This window comes from Platalea leucorodia (genome assembly GCF_965183815.1).
Source record: "Platalea leucorodia genome assembly, chromosome: 11".
Classification (NCBI taxonomy): Eukaryota; Metazoa; Chordata; class Aves; order Pelecaniformes; family Threskiornithidae; genus Platalea; species Platalea leucorodia.
This window is the reverse complement of record NC_138833.1, coordinates 9,516,425-9,534,818: the sequence shown is the minus strand read 5'-3', so window position 1 is coordinate 9,534,818 and position 18,394 is coordinate 9,516,425. Positions and strand designations below refer to the sequence as shown.

At 48.5% G+C, this 18,394-nt stretch overlaps 1 protein-coding gene across 2 annotated transcripts in view; it reads left to right on the top strand.

Moving 5' to 3' along the window:
- The window catches only part of PFDN1 (prefoldin subunit 1), a gene marked incomplete at its 5' end in the record, with an annotated part of 33,342 nt that extends 15,260 nt beyond the window's left edge, over positions 1-18,082 (top strand). Inside the window, 2 exons of one of the 2 annotated variants that reach the window (XM_082323791.1) lie at positions 739-823; positions 17,861-18,082. In XM_082323791.1, coding sequence (XP_082179917.1) covers positions 739-823; positions 17,861-17,944 — 169 coding nt within the window. In that variant the 3' untranslated portion in view covers positions 17,945-18,082. The other variant, XM_082323790.1, reaches the window with a different exon arrangement.
- Positions 18,083-18,394: the final 312 nt, after the last annotated feature.

Sequence of the window (18,394 nt, the reverse complement as noted above, 5' to 3'; positions counted from 1 at the left end):
CAAGGGTGGAGCATCCACAGGTCCTCTGGGCAACCTGTCCCAATGTCTCACCACCCTCAGCGTAAAACATTTCTTCCTTATGTCCGATTGAACGCTGCCCTCTTGCAGTTTAAAACTGTTGCCCCTTGTCCTGTCACTACACGCCCTGGTAAAAAGTCTCTCTGTCTGTCTTATAAGCCCCGTTTATATATTGAAAGGCTGCAGTGAGGTCTCCCTGGAGCCTACTCTTCTCCAGGCTGAACAACCCCAACTCTCTCAGCCTTTCTCTGTAGAAAGCTTTGTTTTTATTGTGCAGGTTTGTTTAGCTTGTGATCACTAAAATGGTAATGGATGGTTTTTACCTGTTGAAAGAGGCTTCCTTGACTATATGCCACCAACTGCTTTATATCCCTTTGTAGGGAACGTCATGATGGACTCCCCTTGCTAGCTGTATGCAAGAACTGTTTTCAAATCATTCTGAAATGTTAGAAATCGCTGAATGATACAGGGAGATCTGTGTGCATCCGTTTTCTTCCTCCCAAATCATGGATGAGATTAGTGAGCAAGCCTTTGAGTCCAGCCCGGTGGTTTGTGTGAGCTGTCATAGCAACAGCAATGTCTTCTGCCTCTGTCCAGAACGCGCAGGTTGAGGATGAATACTTTGCAGAGGTCACTGTAGTTTAACCCAGTGTGCAGCTAGGAGTACAACAGATGTAAAAAATATCCAACAGTTGTCTGTCTCTTCTTTTTCACTTCTAGGTTTATCCTTCAGTCTAAAGGAGTGATTCATAATCAGCTCTTAGAAAAACAGAGAATAGCCGAAGAGAAAATTAAGGAATTAGAGGTAAGTTTTTGGCAGGTAATGATGATGAAAGTAGAACATTGAAGGTCAACAAGATGCTGTTTGCTACATCACTTGTTTTTATCTGTTACTTTTCATTCTGAAGGATTGTAACTAAGTGAAACATAGCACCTGTTACAAGTAACATGTCACTTGGTTTCTTTGCTAGATCTACAACCCCATTAGGGACCGATTGTTTGCTCTCTGTCCTGATGTGAAAACTGAGGGTGAGGGATTCAAATGAGATAGTAGGAGGAAGGTTTAAAGCTAGCAAAAGGATGGTTGTGTGGTTATATGCAGCAGATAGGTGATGTGAAACTTTGCCAGTGCTGTGGATATTAAAAGTTTGCACTGGCTCAGGACAATTGCACAAATTCATAGAAGAGGAACCCATTGAGAATTACCAAATATGTAGAAATGGCATCCTGCTCAGGAAGTCCCTGAGCTAAAAATCTCTGGAGGCTGGGAAAGTATGAGGAGGAAGTCCCATATACGTCTGCCCTGTCCTTACACTCTGCCTTAGGCATCTACTTGTGGCTGCTGTTGAAAACCGGATCTAGGGGGAGATGGGACTTTGTTTTGATGATGTGGTCAGAGCACTTCTGTGTTCTTAGGTTTATCTGGTTGGAGTATTCAAGGCAGAGAAGAATATCTAGGAAATATAAAGTAGTGTCTGCACAAGTTCCAGTGTTCAAATAAGTTATCTAGTGAATCTTGACTATCTTCTGGTGGCTACATGTACAGCTTACAGCTCTTTGGAGATATTCGAAATGTATTTTTCCAAGGCTGTTAGTGTATTTTTTTTTTTTTCTTAATGCCCCTAAAATATAATTAATATAAAACCCTGTTCCTTGGTTTTTGGGGAATGACAGAGAAAGCAAAGACTGAGTTGTGTCAAGCTGCTTATCTCATCTGTTAGTGTTTTGGAGAAAGTGAGTGTGGAGACCAGTTAAGTAGGGACAAGCAGGAATAGGAATTCAGTGCTCAAACCTGTGCAGTTCTGTCTCCATTGTCTCCTACTTACACTAAAGCAGAAGTAGAGTTTGTATTTTTTTTTTTTTTAATTCCTTCTTAAAATTCAGCTTGCCTGGGAAGCTGTAGGGCAAGCACATCACTATATTATGCTGCCTGGAGTGTTTTCTGTGCTAGATACTAAGGGGTTTTGTGTTTCTGGCCATGAGAACTTTTTCTGCACAGGGAAAACAAGTACTTCATGGATGGGCAATATATTTAAGGTGGTGTTAATGCAGACAAGGCATGGTCATTTTTATGGTTATGTGATAAAAGTGATTGTATTCTGGCTACTTTGGAGCCATCCCAGATGCCAGTGGGTTTGCGCAGACAGCCTTGCGACTGGGGTTGGAGAACTTCACAGCGGCACGTCTGGATTTGGAAGTGATTGGAGTGTGGTTGACAGCTTCTGTTTACAAACTCTGTTGGTCCCTTACTGCCAGGTCTATTGGGCTGTGGTCAGCTTTTTGGCTACTGTGCCCTTCAGCTGTGCATCTCTGCTTCTTCCTGTGTCTGGTGGGGAGTGATCTTACCCCCTGAACTTTCCAATTGCTGAGTTCAGCAGAATGGATGGAATTCCCCCCAAATTATAACCTTTGCCATTCTTACACAAAGCCTCAGAGCTGGCTGCTTCACAAATGTGTTTTTCTGCTTTGTAGCTCCCTGTTGCTTGAGTCTCTGGTTATGGCCACTGAATTGAAGTCCTCAGCAATAGTGACTGTCTCAAAAGGTGGTGGGAGTGGAAATGTGGTTGTGCCACATGGGTTGGTTTTTCTTTTTAACCATGGATAGTAGGGCTCAGATTGCTAAAACTTTCAACAGTTTGTTTTAAATGAACATTCGAGTCCATCTTTTAACTACTCTGGTTTCAGCTGGCTGGCAGTTTTGTGAAAAGGATTTTCCTTAGGCTTGGGATTCCCCGTGTAAGAGGACAAGCTCTTATGCTGACAACTGCTGGAAACAGAGATTTCAGGGGAAATACCTGAGTCCAAGTCAGAGAGCACTTAATCACAGGAGTAGGGGATTTTGCTGTCCTGAAAACAAGTTGTGACAGAAGCAGGAAAGAATGTGAAACTTTGTGACCTTGTGCTTCCACTCCATCATTGTAAAATAAATATCAAACAAAGATAGGTTAAAACTTCCCTCCATCTGTAAAACTGGAAAGATTTTAAAGCTTAGGTTTATATTTTACGTTGTTAACTACCTTATTGCTTACATTTCTCACTTTGCATAGTTGAATCAAGCTGATCAGAGTATCCATATGGTGTGGCTGATTTGGTTACTCATGTAGCGTGAGCTTGAGAAAATTTTGCCTTGCTATTATGACACTATTGCCAAGGCATTGCGAAATGTGTATTTTTGATACAAGCCTGAATTTGAGAAATGCTCTCACTGCTAGCTTGGTGCTGTTTGCAGAAGAGCACAGTACGGAGGCTGGTTGCACTGCTGAGCTCTTCTGTAGACCCATCCAGCTTCGTAGCAAGGAGAGCTCCTGAGTGCTGACTATATGTGAAAATGTGGGCTTTAACCTGCTTCAGAGATGTGAGCTGAGTTTCCTGACATTCACAGTTGTCAGAGTGAACTTTGGAAACAGTGAGGGATTTTGTGTCTGGTTTGAAAGCTTCTTTTCTCCCTCCTCTAATAGTCTCCATTGCAATGCATGATTGCAGTTATTCTCTGTCACTCACTCTCCTCTCTTGGGTTCCTCTGCTGTTGAACAGTGCATTGCCTTTTTCAAGGCAGCATCACAAAATTGATGTGATACTGCTAGTTTGGTCCTCCCTGCTGCTCATCGCATGGCAAAGCAGCAAGGAGAACCAGACCTGTCTTTGTACGGGGCTATAAAAATAAGGCTTGGCTGGAATACACATTGGATGTACTTGGTGAGAGGAACTGTGTTCTGAAAACACCAAAGGGGTATGGATGTGTAGAGGGGAGCAAATACATAGCCTGTCACTTACTCTGCAGAAAAAGCAAGGTAGCTTTATCCTTCTTGTTAAAGCTAAGGTATGAACATGAATATATATATATGTACATACGTAGCATTCTTAACTTCACAAATTGTATGTAATCCTTTGGAAGCCAAATAGACTGTCCAGGCTTGCTGGCAAAATACATATGCCTGCTTAAGGGCTGTGCCAGTGAGGCTTACAAAAACCTGCTTGAATCTTGCAGAGACTGGTGGCATAGGCTCACGCACATACTGGCACGGGAAGCATCCTGCTTAGCAGTAGCGATTGGATTTTTCCAGTCCTGATACTATCAAATTCTTGTTGTGTTTCACAGTACGAGGGGTATGTGTTGAATCTATTTTGAAAGCATTCTAAAGGGATGAGCACAGACTCTTTTTAGCTCAGCAATGTTTGTGCAGTATTAGGAGAAAAACCAAGTAATGTTTTTCTTCCCTTGTTTTTAAGGAAACATGATATGTGAGGGGTGGAACAATGCTTTGTTTCAGGAAATGTTATCCGTTTCCATTGTAGGGCTAGATGGATTCTGTTTTTAAATGTGGCATTTTAAAAAGAACAAACTCTATGATGTTATGAAGACATGGAAAATTGATTCTTCGTTAGGGGTGGAGAAAGTGATTATCGCTGTGTGTTTTCTCTGATAATATCTGATAGTCCCCTTCTCTCCTGCTATATTCAGCATGTTTAGTTGTCAGGCGTTGTCAGACTAAATTGCTAAAAATAACAAATAAGGGGGAGGCTCTGCTGGGCAGCTCTGTCTACTGTGTGCCACTGAATTTGGCTCCTTTGTGAAAAGGGCAAAAGCAACCTGCAGCTTTCTGGTTGAAGTGGATTTCGGTTTTAAACTCTGACCACAGCATTGTTGTGTGCTTGTTTCCCAGGCAATTCCTTCACATGTGTATGGGAGACTGAAAGTTTACTGCTGTGGAGATACAGGGTTGGTTGTTTTCTTCTCTATCTGCCTGGAGTAGAAAATACGATTGGGAAAGCTATACCTAAGTGCTTGATTTCTAATTCAGTAATTCTTCATGTGATCCCTAAAATGCCATGTCCAATTGCCCTATCCCACACAGAAAACTTATTTGCTCTCGTTCATTGTGGAGAAACGAACACTCTGCTCTCAAACACCGCTGTGCTCCACATTTAAAGGCTTAGATGGTCTTGCAGGGCTCCTTCCTGGTAAAGTTACAGAGTGACGGCACTGCAATGCCTTACGGTGACTAGACGTCAGAGGTAACAACGGACTTCTTCCCTGGTGCTACCTGGACACAAACTTGCTTGTGCTGCGGCTTCCATTTCTCTAATCTTCTTTCTCTAGAAGCTTTAAAATGGCTTTGCTGCAGCCCTGAGGCATAATGGTGGTGCCCCCCTTCTTGATGAGTCGACCAGGGCATCTCTGATGGTTGCCTCAACAGTGTTTTCATACCCTGTGGGAACAAAGATTTAAGCAGGTGAGGTGTGGCTGGGGAGAAGTTCCTGAGCCTGGGCAGGTATGGCTCAGATGGACCTGCTCAGCGTGGCTGTGCGCCTCTGACGTGCTCCTGTGGCAGCTCTCTGGACGGCCCTTCAGTTTTTATGCTGAAACCGTCAGCGCAGAGGCCAGTTCTGAGGGTGGCTTTAATGATGTGAAAACAAGTCTCTTGAGATTTGTGGTGCACTTTGCAGACCACTAAGCAACCATCAGAAGGTAGCAATTGTTAGGCCGTTTCCAAGTTAGACCAGTTTCTTACTGAGATTTACAGTGTAGATGCTCTCATCCCATGGTTGGCTCAGGATATGCCGGTGCCCAGGAATGTGCGGTGGGCTTTTTAAATAAACAGGGGAAAACAAGGAATGCTCCTGCTTGCTTTGGAGAGGGGAAGCCTCAAGAATAGCCCTCTGTGCTTTAGCCTGGAGCAGATTTTACTTTGGATGAGTGTGCTGTTCTCTCATTCCATCACTGGCATACACGCACGTACCGAGGACGTGGTTTTAAACACATGTTGTCACAGAAGCTGCTCCTTGTTTCTAAGTGTGTGCATAGACGAGGTCAGTCCCTGGCTTGGTTTCAGCCCTGTTGGCTTTATGGCCTGGTCTGCTCCAAGGAAGGCTGGCATGCTTCTGTTGCTGTTGTTCATATGGGAGCCAAGCCAGAACCATCCATGCAACCTGGGGGCTCGGCTGCAATCATTATTTGCAAACACGTACAAAACTCTTCTGGCATGTATCGTTTGCAGGTTTGAGGTGTTGCTGGGGAGTAGATTGATTTTTATTTTCTTAATTTGCTTGTCTTGGAAGGTGGTGTGTTGTGGGGTTGGTTTTTTGGAATTCTTAGGTTTTTTTTTTTCTATTTGTTTCCCCTTCTCGCCCCCCAGCTTTACAGTATCTGATGTTTGGGAATTCAGAATGGTGGTATCTCCTTCTCTTCTTGCCCCTGAATCACACCTTGGAGTTTCATTAACTCTCCCTGGCCATCTACGAGTCATGAGTCCAGATGTTCTCTGCAGTCCAGAGAAAGACAATAAATGCTTCCAGAGGGTCACTCATTCCTAGAGGTGATCTTCTCCCTCTGCTTGCTGTAGAGGAAGGCTGGACACCTGATGTGGGGACAGGTGGAGTGTGGAAGTGAACTTAACATTTAGGATTAACATTTGGGCTTGCATGGACCTTTTAGGAGGAAGCTGTGGGAGCTCCACAAATAGTGGAGATTCGTGTGAAAGTGAGTTGCAGAGCCTTATCAGGCCCCCTGTGAGGACCAGGCCAGGCAATAGCCTTCATCTTGCATGGCTTTGGGTGTCTGAGGCAGCTGCAGGTGTCTGGGCAGGTCCTTCTGGGCATAGACATTTGGACTTGGTGACGTTCCTGGGAAACGTGTTTCATCTTGACTCTGTTGGTTTCTGTCATCCAGACCTGAGTCTATGCCTTCACTGAGGACTTGCTCCTGCTTTTCAGGCTGCAAAGGTGGACACTTAGCTTACTTTTTGAGGACATGGGTGGTCCAGCTATCTGCCTAAGCTTGCTGTCAGCTGGGGAGCATCCACAGGCACTCCTGTAGGAGAGCAGAGCGCAGCCTGCATGGGCAGAGCTGTCAGCACTGGTCTGCCCTCCATGGAGATGCTTGTTTTGAAGAAGGGAGTAGCTGAAGCTCTTCCCCCCCCCCCCCCCCCCATAGGTCTGGCAGTCTTACAGGGAGGAGAATCTGCATTCTCATTCCTGATTTTTGGAATGAAAAATTCTCTTGAGCAATGAGAAAAATAGGCTTTAAAATAGTAAAACAGTGAGAAGATTGAGAGTGTAATGGACACTATCAGGACAAAATGATTCTTTATGGAGAAGGCCTCTGACATTGAACTGGGGCCATACAAATATAAGGTAAATACTGGAGGAACTGGGGCATAGCTAATGCGGCTCTAATTCTTTCTGTCCCCTAAACTGACTCTGCTGACGGTAACATGAATAACAGGCCTTATTCCTTGCTTTCAAGGCTCTGATGAATCACTGACTTACTTATTTCTTTGTTTAAAGCCTTGCAGTCTGTGTTATTATCATTTGTCAAAAGTGAGGATAGCAAAAGGATTGTATTCTTACAGCCTAACTTAACATGTATTTTATGCTGTTTCTCTTTTATCTGAATCACATCATCTCTCATTCCAGATAAATGAAAGTTGATTGTGTGCAGCTAGCACCTTGCAGCTTTAAAAGGGAACAAGTGCTCTTCAGTAATCACAAGAAATGAGGTGTATTTTTTTTAACTACTGGTTCTGATTCCTGTGGTAGATTTATTTGATAAAGATCAAATAAGAATATGTTCTGCTTTGAAAATTGTGCAAGAAGCTTGTCCTATGTTAAATAGTGCACAAGTCACTGGTTGCAAAACATGACGTTGTAATCTTAGAGGCGTAGAAAGAAGAAATCATCACATTTAAGAGAGGATTCCCAGCTCTCCAAAAGGGTCTTCCACTGGTTTAGAGCTGGGATGGTTTATAAAAACTTTAACATCTCGCCACATTTTTGTGAAGAGTGATTGTTGGTGATTCTGATTTTGGTGGAATGATGTGTATTTGTAACATCATGTGTATGGGTATGCATTTGCAAGGCTGGATCTTTCATTTGGAGCAATCATTCACTGCAACAAGTTTTCAAACTCCCAGATTCTTGCAAGCAACTGCTTAATTAGTAATTCTTTGTTAGTCTTCCCTGCACTGCAGACTGCAAAGTAAGCACACAAACTAGCTGAGAGGGCAAAGGCTTCGTGAAGGGAGAACTGGAACTTGATGACTCTTTATTTTCACTGTTCCTACCTTTACTTTTAGGTGGGTAATTGTAGATTTTAAAAGCAGGAGAATAATTAACATGGGTGTTGATTGCTTCCTTTTAAATCCTTTAGAAGCTAGTTATAGAGATGCTTTCAAATAAATGTATCCTAGAACCTGTTTTAGGATGGGGGGGCAGTTTGCTCTGATTTTTAGGAAAAAAAAAAAAATCTAATGGAAAAAGCTTTTCAAGCAAACTTTGCCACTATGCTCACATTCCTTTGTAATTCAGGGGAAAGTGAAATACGTTACACATAATAAAAAACCACTTCTGCTGCGTCTAAATGCTTTTGTCCATCCAGGAGCCTACACTTAGTCATCTGGGTCTGAAAATGTTGTTTGTTTCCTCTGATTAGCATTAAGCTGCTTTTATGATTACACTGAAATCATTTTAACATAAAGTTGGTAGATAGGTCTGTCTTTGTCATTTTAAACCAGAGTCTGATTCATTGTCAAAGCTCTCCTTTGTGCTTATGGCTGCAGAAGTATCCAAACCAATGAGCCGAGCTGGATGCAAGTCCCTCTCCAAATTCCTCCTTGCATGAGTAATAGTTAGTCACAAAACCAGTGCCACTGTCCTTGCCTTAGTCACCAGGCCCATGCAGTCACTCCTCGCTGTCCTTTATGCCGAGCAGCTCTGGGGAGCGGGACTATCTGTGCCTGATAAACTTCCATCCTGCTCCCATCTCCTCTTTCTCGCCTGGGGAGAACAGGAAACGATTATTTGGAAAGCATGCTCCTGCGTGTAGGAGACCTGACCCAGCCCTGAGTCAGCTTTATAAAGCCACACCTTGCTTGCCAGGTATGCGGGGAGGCCGTCATGACTTCCTGCTGGCCTCACTGCCCCGGTCGCTCCTCTCATCTGTCTGTAAATGTGTTCCTAGCGGGGATGTGGCTGCTTTCTGCCTGCAAAGCAGCTGAGTTCAAGGGTGTCTGAATTACCGGGGGGATGCTGGTTATTTGGGAGTTTACATCATCTTTTTGTTGCTGATTTGTTGGGTCTTTGAAAGTTATGGAAGTCGTTTTTCTTTTAAAATGGCCTTGTTTGGCGAGGACTGCAAGAGATGAAAGGTGTGGTATGATTTTGCAAAAGTAATATTGCTAGGAGGTATTCTGGTGAGCCGTACTGGTTCTGCAGGACCATAGAAACCAAAGCACCAAATTAGGGAACTTACTGCATTTTGCAAGAGGCAGTTTGGTGAGGAACACTTCCGCCAAAGCGAGATGTGGGGATTTTCAGAATCTGGGTGAGTTTCCCCTCCACAAGTTCTCTGTGTTTGACCTGACTCGTCATAAGTCTGGTTAGGGTGCAGTATCTGACCTAAAGCAATGTGCTTCTGAAAACTGCTCTAAATGGGTAATTTTGCCAAGAAGGGGTGTCCCTAAAGGAATCCTCTGGGTTGATAATGTATTTCTGCTGCCACCTACTGAGAGGTTCCCAGTCGGCTTGCTTTTGTAGTAGTTAAAATCAGGCTAGGGTGCAGAAGTTCACTGGAATAATCCGTCATTTCCCAGTCACAGAGAGCAACTGTCTCTACCTCTACTAAAAATGCTGTCCCGTGGCTGAGACAACAGGTATGTGCGGTGTGCTTCCAGTGGGCCTGGGGCTTGGGGAAGGAAAGGCTGCTCTGCTGGCAGGTTTTCCTGCCTGTTAAGTTGCCCCTTTTCTTGAAGGTGGCCTCCCTTGGTACCAAGCGTGGAAAGCAGTGGATGCTTTTCCAAATTAGCTTTTTCAGAGTATGTTCCTCGTGGTTTCAAGGCACTACGATACTACCATAACGATGGGGGAAGCCTTGCTGGTTGTGCTGTAGGTAGGATTGATAAATGATGAAGGTGGATTTTCACCAGCAGTTCTTCAGGCAGGTGCAGATTGTCTCCTAAGTTGGTAAGTGCACTTATATGCTTGATGTCTTTTCTTCTTCACTCTATTCCAGATGGTTTTGAAGTGACCAAGGGTCCCCATTACCTTCTGGAAAACTTGGCTAAGGGAAAACCCAGGGATCTGAATCATCACTTCTCCTCTTAGGTAAATGGCATCATCGTGCTTCTGTCAGCAGCTGTCATCAGAAACCAGCTGGGCTCCTTTCCTATTGCAGTTCACTCACTGTTGAACAAATTCTGGGCAACTTCCTGAGAGCAGTAACTCTACTTGGAAAGTCTTGAAGTGTATCTAAATATTTGGCGGTTGCTGTAGCCTGGTAATTCCCAATGTGTACATGTGCCACAGTGTTGCACTGGGTGAGGACCAGTGCTGGGTGGACCCATCAGGGTGCAGGACTGCCTGCAGCCCCGCCCTGCCCCATCACTGGTGCTCACTATTTCAGTTTCTCCTGAGGCAGAAGCAGCCGGGTGCTGTTCAGCAGGTCCACCCCCTTCCCATTTGTGGGTTCCAAGTGAAATCCCGTTAAACAGAGCGCATGTCCTAGGCTCATCATCTTCCGTGATCTCAGGCTGACCAAAACGTTTGCCTTGCCTGTGGTGCGTGTGACAACGGCTCAGTGTGCTGTTCTCCAGCAAGGGGGGTTTGGGCAATTCCAGCCACCCTAACAGCAGTGGTGGCCTCAAGAGCGAGGGCAGCTCACACTGCTACTGCTGCCGGGCCCCCAGCGTGCAGGCAGCGCAGCTTTCTTCCCCAGACAAGCGTGTGGTCCCAGCTCTATCTCGGGATCTGCTGATCAGTTTCCCAAAGAGTGCACGCACAGAGCCCTTGAGGAATGACAAAAATGACCCGAGTTAACTTTGGGAGATACAGAAACTCTCGGCTAGCAGGTTTATTGAGACAGTGTCACAAGATGAGTTGTATCAGGGCTCCTATTTGAGGCACTGCATCATGCCTGAAGACTCTGCAGCATTCCTCGACGAAAGCCTTCTAAGCGCAAGAGTGGGATGCCAGCATCTGGCGGCTGGTAGCCAAGTGTGCTGTGAGCCGTGGGGAGGGAGGTGTTCTCTGGGAAGGCACCTGCCCGCTCATTTCATTCTCTCAAGTTGGATGTAAACCAAGTTTGTAGAAAAACAGGTGGTTTGTTTTTTTGGTTTTTTTTTTTTGTTTTTTTTTTTAAAAAAGGCTGAAATGAGAAGGCATGTTCCAATACCAGATCCTTAAGTTTCCATGGAAACATTTTTGTTTGGGTTGAAGCATATTTGTGTTTGCAGGTCAGAGGTTGAAGCTCTCTTTCTCTTGATGAGGTGAAGAGAGAGAAGTGGAATTTGAAGAGCAAAAGGAGTAGACATTGAATGAGAAACCACTACTTGAAACAGGAAATTCACCTGTGAGCACAAGGTGTAGTGCAGCATGAATAAACTCTGGCTGCTGTGTATTGGTTTCCTGCTGAGAGCAGAAGTGCTGTTTTGGCTTTTGGAGCTGAGCGTGCACACTGTGAAACACTGTGCTGAACTACCAGCTCTAGACAAGGCTCCGCAGACACACAGGTCTGGCCAGTGGCTGACCAGCTCTTTCTGAAGGCAGAGGTGTCTGAATCACAGTCCTGGGGGAAATATGTTGCTTTGATCATCGAAAGGCTGTCCAAGAGGAGCTGATTAATAGTTTCTTCTTGCTGTGGAATCTGTGGATGCTGGCTCTTTAATCTGCCAGGAATGTAAGGTCCGGGTGCGTCATCATGCTTCTCCAGTGAAGCACCGGCCTCGCTAGCAGCATGATGCAATGGGAACAGAGGTGGGAGGCTCGGGCAGGAGGTGACTTCCTGCCATGTCAAAAGGCTGCAGGCCACCTCTGTTAACCACAAGTCTTTTTCTTCTTTGGGGTGTGAACTGTAATTGTATTTGCATTAAATCTAGTATTTCCGCAGCTGCTGCCAAAAGCAAATAGCGCGGAGCTGGTCAGGGAGCAAGTGTTGCCTGTGACAGGGAGCGAAGTGCAAGGGAGAGCCGTGGTACGGGATAATGGCAGGGGCGAGTATTTATGGCATTGCTTTTGCCGTAACCACCAGCGCCAAGGTGCAGGCTCGCTGCTCTGCTATGCTTCTTCCGGTAAGAAGCATGCGCAGTGAGGGATGGCTTGTGGGGTGCTGCCGTACGTATAGCCTCTGGCTAGGACCGGTCAAGCTGGCGCTTCCAAGAGCTTGTGCTTTTTATGCAGGCGAAGCGAAGAGGCAACTGGGGCTGGCAGCAGCCACCCGGAGCCATTGCCTGCAGCTGCCCAGTGCTGCCTACAAGCAGAGCATGTTGGCAGCGGGCATTGCAGCCTGCTGTCCTTGCTGGGGTAATGGGGTCCCACGCGGGGCTGCTGCCCTGCCCTCCTTGCAGGCAGGGCTGGGGTTGGTGGTGCCCTCCCTGCTGGGCTGTGCAGCTCCTTCTGCAGGGCTGTTGGCTGCACACGAAGCCCCGGGAAGGGTTCCGAGGAGATTGATGCGTGTTGCCTGTCAGATGGGGCTGCATGAGCAGCCAGTCCTATTTTTCGCTGCATCTCTGATTGCATGGGAGATGGCGCTTTTACTCTACATAGCTGTACTGAAACCCCACACAGGTTAGCCCCTCACCCCACACACCTGGTTTAGGAAGGCTGCAGGAAGGCTTGGAAGTGGGGAAGGCTCCCAAGAGCTGGGAAGGGAGAGTAAGGGCCAGGCTTGGTGGCACCATCTGTGGTCAGGTGCAGGAGAGCCTCAGAGCCCAGCTTCAGAGCTCCCCTGCTGGTAGGTTCTGGGAGGTCCAGGTGGTGGGGTTGGCTCTGCTGCACAAAAGAAGAGTTCTTGGCCATCTCTTCTTGCCCTCCATCTCGGTGCCAGGCAGCCATTAGCATGGCAAACCTACTTCCAGAAAGAAGATTTAGGTGAGAAGATTTCTTTTTGGGCTAGTTTTCAGGTAGATCATCAGAGCTGTGGTTTGTCTTGCTCCCAAGTGCTGCAGCCATCCCTGGCTAGGGAAGGTGACTGTTGTTGACAGTGGGATTATCTCAAAGGAATTACAAAACTACAGGCTGGGAGGCATTGACTGCACTGGCTTTTTGGGGGTGTCTTCTGCAGTTTTGCACCCTATCAGGTGTTCTGCATGTGGCCCAGACCTCGCTAGCCTGTCACAGTAGCCGTGTGTTGGTCTCATGTCTCAGTGCAGGTGGCAGTGCCCTTCCTGTGTGGGGACAGAATGGGGCAGGAGGGGGATTGAGGGGCTATCACCATAAATAAGGGGTTGGATGAAAACTGGTGGGTGGCCTGTGGTGGGAACAAGTGAGGGTGCAAGAGCTTGTCCTGTGCTGGAGCAGGGCAGCTGGCTTGATTTCAGAGTGCACACGAAGCGTGCTGCCTGCCTGGAAATCTGTAGCTGCAAATCCTGCTACCTTCCCACATGCCTTCAGCCACCTTCAAGGAGGCCTTTGGCTCCCCTTCCTTGCTTCTGCGGTGGAGAGACTTCTCGTGGGCTGACGGGACAGGACCTGCAACCTCAGGTGATTCCTCCCTGCATGGGAAGATCCTATGCAAAGCAGCGTTTCTGAAACCTCCAAAAGCCTCAGGGTGGTAGAGGCCAGTGGGGGGTGGGGGATGGGAGGGTGCGTGCTAACTGCCCTGGCCAAGCAGTGTTCAGAAGCTGTGCCTCTTAAATAAGTTTCAGTAACACTCAAGAAGTGTATTTTGCAGTGTGGTAAATAAATCTCTAGCAAGTGGATGTGGCAATCGCAAACAAGGAGGAGGAACTGGCCCCTCACTTCAGCCAGAGACATCGGCTGACAAATCAGCCTCTTCGGGCTGTGCTGTCTGTATTTCCTCCTTCGCTGCCTTGCCACACTCTTTGCATAACTGCTGGGGAGCCGCCAGCACCTCGTGGCACTGCCTGGCCTTGCTGCAGAGCGTGGCCCTGTTTGTAAGCCCTGAGTTCAGGCTTTTCTGAGAGCTGAGTAGCATGTGTCACCTTCACCCTGTCGCCTTCCCAAAGCAAGTCTCCTTTCTCAGTCCTACCGTGACACTCTGTGACTCAGGCAGTGGTATCTCTTGCTGTTTCGGGTAACCATCTTGTCTGGCCGTAGGCCCACAAGAGCGGGTGGGTGGGTGGGTGGGGGGAGTTTATGGCACTGCTGGTGTGGGGAGTGGGTGGGAGCTCTGAATCTGCAACTTGTACGTTGTGCAGCCTCTGAAGTCAGTGGCTTGCCATGCAGGGCCAGTGTGCTGCCATGTTCTCTTGGGCTCCTGACTGGCAAGCACTGGAGTTACTGGTGTAGAAGTAATATCAGAGGCTGCAGAGAGCAGCAGCCTTTGATTTCATGAGGGACCAAAACCAGCAGTACAGTTCTGGCATTGCACTGGAAGCTTGCTGCTAGCTGCCCTTGCCTTGGCACAGGCAACAGAGAATGAACACTTGGAGTGGCGAGCACACCTTCACAGGAAAATATATGCAGCTAATTGGGTGATGAGCTAAAACCTAGCAGCCATGGGCTGGCCTAAAATGTGGGGTCAGAGGACATAGGGTTAACTAGGGCTGCAAGTCAACATCAAGTGCAAATGAGTGCATGTGAGTTCAGGGAAGCTTGAAGGTGTGGTTTGGAAGGCTGAGGTGGTGTTCCTCCCATGGGGAGCAGATACCACCAGCCTGGCAGATCTGGCTGGACTGGAACAGCCTCCAGGGTGACTTAAGAGCTGTGCTGTCAGACTGTCTCTGGGCTCTCGGAGAGCTGGTGTGAGTAGGCAGCGTGTGTGTCAGCTGGCTTGCTCACAGTGCGGCTCCCTGGGAAGGGACACCAGGGAGAGACAGCACTTCCTGTCTAGACCCCGGTAATCGCGGTGAGGAGGGGTTTGCACGCAAGCTCCTGCTCTTTCTCCTGTGATTACTGAAGCAGAAACCAGGCCTGCCCACAGCTCCTTGGGAAGGAACACCTCGCTTCTGCTATGTGTCTTGGAAAATATGGTGACCGTCTGCTCCTTGCTCCCCCTTGATTCAGGCCGTTAGTAAGAGTGGGGGCCAGCTGCCGTGCTGACTCTGGTGCTGCTTGCTGCCAGCCTGCAGGAGAGCTCAGGAAGTTTGCAGCATCCCAGCTGCGGGTGCAGGGTTTCCCTTGATGCTCAAGGGATGCTCCTTGAGCCCAGGGATGAGGCTACTTTTGCGAGGAAGTAAAAGCGTCAGGACCAGCCCAGATCCTCTTGCCCCAGAAACTACATGACTGAGGATTGATTGAGGGAAATACCAATTCCCTGAATCCTCACCTGCCTGGGCCTGCAGGTGGTGCTTAAGTAAAGAAATGGCATTAAACCAGGTCCCTTTGCCATGAGCTGTGTAGCTCTAGCACCCGTCCTTCCCCAGGGAGGGCAGAGTATGCCACTGTGCAGGAGTGGGCAGCGCGGATCCGCGTGGGCCATGACAGCCATGAATGCTCCTGCACTGTATCAGGCTATGTTAGTGCTCAGGGTCCCTTGTCCTTGGGGAGGTGGGGCCCAAATGGTTGCCAGCATGACTTCCTAACAGAGGACGTTTGAAATCCCACTGTGTTAGGAGAACAGAGCTGTTGTTTGCAGCCTGCCAGCTCCTGGCTGCACATGGAGGCTTCCTTGTGTGGCAGCAGGGCTGCCTGGCTCTCCCGAGGTCACTGCCGGGGCCAGCCTGCTGCCCACAGAGGAAGATGTCTCTCTGGAAATGTCTCTTGCTGCCTGGTGGGCACGAGGGGGAGGGGAGAGGACATTTTTTTTGCATTAAAAAAAAAAAATTTTTTTACTAATAAATGAATGCATAGAAGTCAGCTCTGCTGATGCCACTCTCTTCCAAGCAGCAGAGCGACGTGGAGCATGGGCCCATGCAGGTTTTCCAGGACCTGTCTCCCCTTGCAGTCTTGAGATTCGGTTCCCTACATGTGAAATCCCTCGACGTCTGTCTGGGCAGCGTGAGAACAGCACGGTGGTGGCAGAAGTCCTGCTTGTTCGTCAGCAAGTCATTGGCAGCAGGAACCCGCGCTGCGCCTCCTCTCCCAGAGGTTTCCTGAAAAGCAGCTCTTGTAACCAAGGGATCCCACGTGCCTGGGGAGTGCGTGAGAGGGACAAGGAGCCCTTTGCTGTACCCACGGCCCTAGCTGTCGCTAACAACCTTTACTGTTTAAATAAAAGCCCTTCAGTATTTAGAAAGGGGTCTGGAAGAGATGTCCTCATGGCATGGGCATTTCAGCTGAGTTTACTGAAGTGTCACTGCAGGTCTGCTGTGAGGGAACAGATGGGGAAGTGATGGCAGCAGGACTGTCCCATCTGCTAATGAATTTTCCTTCCGCGTTATGGGTCCCAGCTCCCTGTGGGCTTGCAGGAGTCAGGGGGAGGCTATCAGGGGAGCATCAACTTTGCAGTTCTTGCCTGTCACCTGCTGGCAGTGGTTGTGTCCTCTGGCCCGCAGCTGTAGCAGGAGGGTGCTGCTCAGTGAAGGCCAGTGCGTGCTTTTGCTGCAGGCTGCGCCCATGGGTGCTGCTCTGCTCCAGCCAGCTGGCAGCTGGGGGAGCACCCCAGAGCAGCATGTGTTTTTACCCTTTCCTCCAGCCTCCCTGCACAGCTGAGCAGTGCTGAGGACCTCTGCTGTCCTCCTTTAGCTGTCCTTTGTTTTGGTGGGCTTTGGAGGTCATTCATGCCATACTGGACTCCTCTGCCCGTGGCTGGGGAGGCGATTAGTGGAGCCTATGGCAGGATGCTCTAGGCTGAGGCCTGGACTCCTGTAATTTAAGAATAATCCTGCGAATGCTTATTGGTACCTAGCTTGGCCCAGAGACCGAGCTCTACTGAGCTTCCCAGGCCTGCAGCAGGGTGCTCAGTGTGTGGCTGTAACCACCATGAGGTAGTGGGAGCATCGTGCCACAGTGGGCCCCAGCAGGCTTTGTGGAGAAGAGGACCTTGTGAGGACAGCAAGCCCTGCACTAGCGTGCAGCAGGTACCACCTGTGGAGCCCCATGTGTGCCCCCAAGGGCTCATGGTCCTCCACAAGCCCAGCTCTGGGGACCCTTGGGGAGGCTCCCCCCAGCCCATAACAAAATGCATTTGGAGCGGTGCTCTCCCTGCTGCCATCAAAAGAGGTCTGTACCCAAAGGAGGTCTGCATCCAGCAGTGAGGGCTGCCTGCACTCACACAGCAACGCCTTCTGCCGGCCTGGCATCCACTGGAGACTGTTGTGTCTGTTGTTTGGAAACCCAGAGAAAATAGTCAAAAGAGCCAAGCACTGATTTTTCCAGTCACCTAGGAGCACCCAGACTAGCAGGAAAAAACGCTGCATGCTGAATTCCTATCTTGGGATGCACAGCTTTGGGCTGCTTCCCTGCCAAGCCTAGCCTAATTAAAGATGATTAAGGAAACACACGTATTTGGTGATGATGCCAGGGAATTTCTGATAGAAAGGAGGGTCTGGGTTTAGAAGACTGTCCCATCTGGGAAAAAGAGCCTTTCTTACCCAAGCGTGAAAGGATTTTGCTGTTGTCTCCATAAGGAGGCCTCAGCATGTTCATTCCTCTCTGGGGTCCAGGTGTTACAGGATCTGATTTCTTTTTCCTTCCTTGCTATGGTTAATGTATCTCACTTATTGCAGCTCTGCTGTTGCAACAGCCCCAGCAGCTCCAAGGAGAAGGTTTCAGAGGGAACAAAATTCAAAGTCTGTGTAAACATTGCCCAGGATAAATATTAATGCTTCCAGGATACCTCTGGAAATGAATAACCTCTGTCCTCGCTTCAGGAAACCCATAGGGTTGCATGTGGCCTCAGCAGGCTGCTTGCAGCTCTGCCCTGGGTAGCTCTTGGCCCCAGCACACTGGCACGTGCTGTCAGTGCCATGGTGGACCTTAACTCTCCTCTGGCTTTTCTGCCTTGCAGCAGAAGAAGTCGTACCTGGAGCGAAGTGTGAAGGAAGCAGAAGATAACATTCGGGAAATGCTGATGGCCCGAAGGGCGCAGTAGGTGTGTGGTTCTCTCTGGGCCTCCTGCGACACCCTCTGGGTGGTTTTGGGCAGCTCTGCCTGTACGCTGCTCACCGCTGCCTGGCTGCACGAGTTCTGTTCTGTGGCAGTTTCAATAAAACTCTGCTGTGAAGCCTGAGCTTGTTTCCTCTGCCTGCCACCTCAGCATCTCACAGCGGCTGCTTTCCTTGTGGGGATTTGATGGAGAAAGGAGGAGGCGGTGGGATCTGGGGTGAGGGCCCTTCAGAGAATCCTGCTTCACTTTAAAGCAGCCATAGCCCTCGCCCTCCAGAAAGACCCCCACGTGTTGCTCGGCACTGGGCACCAGGGAAGGCTCACTGCGTTGTTTTGCTGGAGCGGGGCTGGCAAAACTGTGGTGGAGGAAAAGGGAGGCTGGCAGCACTGGGCAGGGCAGAGCAGGGCTGGCCTTCACAGGCACCTCCAGGTCCAC